At 40.3% G+C, this 5,000-nt stretch overlaps 2 protein-coding genes across 2 annotated transcripts in view; both read right to left on the bottom strand.

The window, feature by feature from the left end:
- LOC138023216 (tripartite motif-containing protein 2-like) overlaps nucleotides 1-568 on the bottom strand; it is a 1,137-nt gene extending 569 nt beyond the window's left edge. The window contains exon 1 of the mRNA XM_068870243.1: nucleotides 1-568. This exon is cut by the window's left edge and continues 569 nt beyond it. Within this exon, the coding sequence (XP_068726344.1) occupies nucleotides 1-568 (568 nt within the window).
- A 398-nt stretch (nucleotides 569-966) lies between these two features.
- On the bottom strand, nucleotides 967-1,845 carry LOC138023215 (E3 ubiquitin-protein ligase TRIM71-like). Its single transcript, XM_068870242.1, has one exon. It carries the CDS (start codon nucleotides 1,843-1,845, stop codon nucleotides 967-969), a length of 879 nt encoding a protein of 292 aa, XP_068726343.1.
- Nucleotides 1,846-5,000: the final 3,155 nt, after the last annotated feature.

The raw sequence follows: 5,000 nt of genomic DNA, 5'->3' as shown, positions 1-5,000 counted from the left end.
CCGACCAAGGTCTACCATCAAGTCTTATCTTCCTTCGAAACTTTCCTTCTGAGCTGAACAATTGAATTCTTTTATTCCACACATCTGCAACAGCAATCGTTCCAGTTTTATCACTCACATCAATATCGTAAATGCCATCAAATTCTCCTCGTGCCTTCCCTTCTGAACCAAACTGAAAGGCAAATTGATGTTGATACTGATGAACCTGCACAATCCAAGGACTACCAGTCAGCGGCTGTCCATTCACAAGAATCTCCACTCTGTGTTGTCCGCCACACTGTGGTGTGTATGTCACCGTGTATTTGCCGTCTTCGGTGTCTTTAATGTCTGTTTTTAGTTGATCACCTTCTGGAGTCAATATGTTGACTTTGATTTTATCATCTTGTTGATAACATTGAAATCCTTCTGAATCCTTTGTAACAATGACGAAATATGTCTCCTTCCTTTCTTTTACTTCCCTGCTGTCTTGGCCTTCAGCTAAGCACTTTGAGGGATCAGTCTTGGTGACAACAACTCGATCCATAAGATGCAATTTCTTTTCCACCAAGTAATGTACATGTGGCGACATGTAAAGATCGGGTTTTCTTACATTTAACAGTTCATTACAACGTCCGAGGATGGCGTGATTTGTTTGTAGAATTTCGACGCTGAAGTTTCTATCCAAGATACTCTGACAGCGTTCGAAGCAGCTTTTCAGCTGGGTGGCAACTACAATCCTAGACAAAACTGTTGGGAAGGTTAGCACTTTTGAAGTCTTTATTGCTTCTCTCCCCTCCCCCCTCCTTCAATGTTGTGCAAAACTGAATGGTTTCAGTGGAAAATTGTTGACTTACCTTCCAACATTGAATAGGGGGGAGGGGGGCTACGTAAGAGAAAGTGAAACTATTTCTTTTGAGCTTTAACAGAAGCAGGTTGAAATACAGCTCTGGTGTGGTTCATTTACATAACCTTCCCAACTACTTTTGTCTATGATTGTAGCTCGAAGTTTTCCAGTCGCGTTGCGTGATGTTTTTGTTCCGCTTCATAAATTTCACGAGACTTGTCCTTCATTTTCCTCTCGTGTTCTCGCAAATCACGAATCAATTTTTTCACAGTGTCTGTCATTTTCTTTTCCTCGTTCAAAATTTCAATTTTGTTTTTGTTTCTTAGGTCAGTTTGTTTCTTAATTTTACTCTCATATCTGACCATTTCCGCTTTGACTTTGGCCACAGCGTCGGACATTTGCATCTTTTGTTCTTGTGCAGCTTTCTGAGTGTCTGTCTTAGAGTGTCGATCGTGACTCACTACAGTACATTTGTGGCAAATCAGAACTTTACAGTCTTCGCAGTAAAATTCGAGGGGTTGATCTTCATGATATTGCTGTGAACACATCACGGGTCTGTGGATCAACTCTTGCACATCTTGCGCTTGCAGTTTGTCGATCAAAACATTGCGATGACTCCTTGAAGCCTTCAAGCGTTGGTGAGCTTGAAAACAAAATGCGCATAGAAAATCCTGGCACACGAAACAGTAACATGTTGCCGTGTTGTTCTCGTCACAACTGTTGCATCTTTGAGACTGTACGCTGCCATCTTCTAGAGCCAGAACATCCACCAATCGGTTGAGATGAAACGATGACGGCAAATTCTCGAAGGTGTCTGTTTCGGGAATTTGGAATGAAGTCTGGCAAACCGGACATTTGATTGTCGCTTTTAGCTGTCTCCTCTCGAAGTTTGCATGTCTGTCGAGACACTCTAGGCAGAATGAGTGAAGACATGGTAATGTCTTGGGATTTTTGACAGTCTCTATGCACAATGGGCATTCTGCTTCTTTTTTAAGAATCTTGAAAAGCTGTTGAACATCCATGATGAAGCCAAGCAACGCAAAATGAGGACGTGTGAAATAGTGACGTCACTGATATCCCTGTACTCTGTGCGGTCGAGTGGATAACCCCGCTACTTTCCGCTTTGAGTGACACGGAGTGTTTTGTATCACATTCTGATGCACTTCATCACAATCTAACACCGATTTTAAAACCCAAAATTTTAATTTGGTTAAAAACTCAGGGTGCTTACCATTAAGCCAAACAGATAATCCAGAAACCGGTCGGACGAACCGCTGAAAATGGGACGACATTTTCGATTGTAGTGATGGAACTAAATAACGGTCCTCTCTTCCTTATTCTCCCAGTCGATGGTTTTTCTAAACCATCATGGAGGACGCAATATAGTTCCGATTCTTTGCTTAGATTCTGAGGAGTGAGGGAGACATCGTTTGAGAATTGTCACTTCGGACTGCTTGTGACCTTTCAAAAGAGTCTCTACGACTTCTGTATGAACAAAATTTTGAAAAAAGAAACGCGGGAAAATGCGTGTAAATCAATGTTTTGTGTAAAGCAAATATTTCCAAATAAAGGAAAAAAATTGAACGTGTTTCTTCAGTTCTTGTTTTTCACGCCACGCAAAGAAAAAATAAAATCGCTTACCATTCAATAAATTAAGTCAAAAAATTGAGATATTGTAGAAGGGTAATATATAAACAGCGTATCAAAGTTTTCGGATTGTGCGGTCATTACAAACTCGAGTTATTCGGCAAACGGTACCACTTAAAATTATAGTGTTTAGTATGGATCAGTATGGAGACTCCATGCATGGGGACGCAAAAATGGCGGCCGGAAACCAGTGGAAACATCTGGAATTTACTTTGGCTCCATCAAAACATCTTTTCTCTCTGCTAAGAACATTCGCATAGACACTTCTCTTGACATATTGGTTATTGCCAACGAGCACGCCGAGCGAAGACGCAAGGTTTGCGAGGCGGTAAAATTAATGCCGCGCCAAGTATTGCAGCAGGCAGAAAAATTCTCGATCGTGCTGTGAAAAGTGAATGTAAGTGTAATGTAAGATTCTCTGGAGATTTTAGTAGGAACCAATGAAAGCACGTGTTTTGATGTGCGATGCCATTTGATAAACTTGCGTGACGCGCGCGACTATTGATGATCTTGTCTGAAAACATGAGCATCGTGACATTAGGGGGCCACGCCGGATTACGTGGCTGAAATTCTTTACTCCAGCTCAAACTGAAAAGCCATGTAATTTGCTTACTTTCTTTGAAACCGTGTTTAACCATAGCGATGTTTCTTGTGAGGTCAGCCATTGTTATTAATACGCCAACCAGAAGCTAATTGGCTGTTGAAACAATGCCTTCTTTTGTTCCGTGGTTGGCGAATTTGAATATCAAAAGGAACGTGACGTCAATGTTTGTAAACAAGCATTATCGCTTTAGCCTTTTGTCTTTGAGAGCCTAACGTCATCTAGCCTGTGAACGCAGACGTAATTAACGTCATCCTGGCGTTGACTTGTTCCCAGTCGTCTCATAATAAAGGGATCATCCGGTAACGCTTTTCTCACGCCCGAGGGCACGTACAGAGACGAGCAGGGTTTTCGTTTGAGCCCAGAGGCCGGAGGTTTCGTCCGGTCGTTTCCCATTCCATGTCCGGTACCTTGATGCTAATAATTGAGGAATTTGTTTCATTTTTATTATCATAATTTTTTGACTTAGTTTATAAAGAGAATTTGAGTGAACTCCAGCCTTGCCTGGGAAATTCACGCCTTGCTGTGCCAAAAAATGTCATGTCCGGTTCTTTCAGAAATATGTCCGCTGCTTTACAAAACTGTCGAAACCCCTGAGACGAGCCTGTCAGATTTCAACGTGCGCTGCCTGGCTCGCTTAAGAGAAACAAAAATGGATAATTGCAATTCGCTGGTATGAACCAGACAAGCAGCTCTTTTACTCCCGGGCCCAACAATTTTATCAATGATCTGCTTATTTTGAAAACCTGGTCTTTTCACATGTTCTTTTGATAAAACTGCATGTATGTTAAAAGTACGGTGGCTTGTAAGGGCCATCAATAGTTCAGAAAAAAAATTTCATAATGACACTTGGTAACTGTCAATTGACACTTATAACTGGCATTTACACTTCCAACTGTCAACGATAGTAACTGGCAATTCACACTCATAACTGGCATTTGACACTTATAAGTAGCAATTGACACTTATTTCTGGCAATTGACACTTATAACTGGCAATTGACACTTATAACCGGCAATTGACACTTATAAGAAGCAATTGACACTTACAACTGGCAATTGACACTTATAACTGGCAATTGACACTTATAAGTAGCAATTGACACTTCTAACTGGCAATTGACACTTATAATTGGCAATTGACACTTATAACCGGCAATTGACACTTATAAGAAGCAATTGACACTTATAACTGGCAACTGACACTTGTCAATTGGTACTTATAAGTGTCAATTGTCAGTTATAAGTGTCAATTGACAGTTACTAAGTGTCATTATGAAATTTTTTTCTGAACTATTGATGACCCTTACAAGCCACCGTATAAAAGACTTGTAGAACTGAACGTAGCCGAAACGATCTAAGATCTTTTAAAAGCTTATTTCAATCGCCATATTCATGCAAAAATATCTAGTCACTGCGATTTTCATCGTTCAGATCTCTTCTTGTTGGTGCGCTGTTTTATGTTCTTCAGTTTTCGCAGGTTCAGGAAAATATCTATAATTTGTGCCAGTATTAAACCTTTCACAGATGTCTGGAAATCCTGAGCAAAGTTTCAGGTGCTTACCATCTTGTTTTCGTTAAGAGGATATTTTCCCAATCCCCTAATGCAATACGTTCTGGCGGATTCTTTACAGAAAAATAATACAAGTTATTTACTCTTGTGACTGTCTCATGCTGGATATCAATTGTTTTCACGGTAAAATAAGAACTCTTATTGTACAGACCCTAGTGTGTTAGTCGAAAATATAACACGAGTAAAAATTTCTAAAAACTACATCTGGGACCCGAGTAGTTTATTTTCCATGATTATCGATGACGTCATTTCCCGCCTTTGCATGGTTGTTTGTGCGAACAGTCAATGAAAAATGGCGATGGATAGATTCGTAAAGTTCTCTGAAGCTGACTTAAAATCCTTCTCTGACAAACAAGA

Source organism: Montipora capricornis, chromosome 11, assembly GCF_036669925.1.
Source record: "Montipora capricornis isolate CH-2021 chromosome 11, ASM3666992v2, whole genome shotgun sequence".
Lineage (NCBI taxonomy): Eukaryota > Metazoa > Cnidaria > Anthozoa > Scleractinia > Acroporidae > Montipora > Montipora capricornis.
The sequence above is the reverse complement of the archived record's forward strand: the minus strand, read 5'-3'. Positions and strand labels throughout refer to the sequence as shown.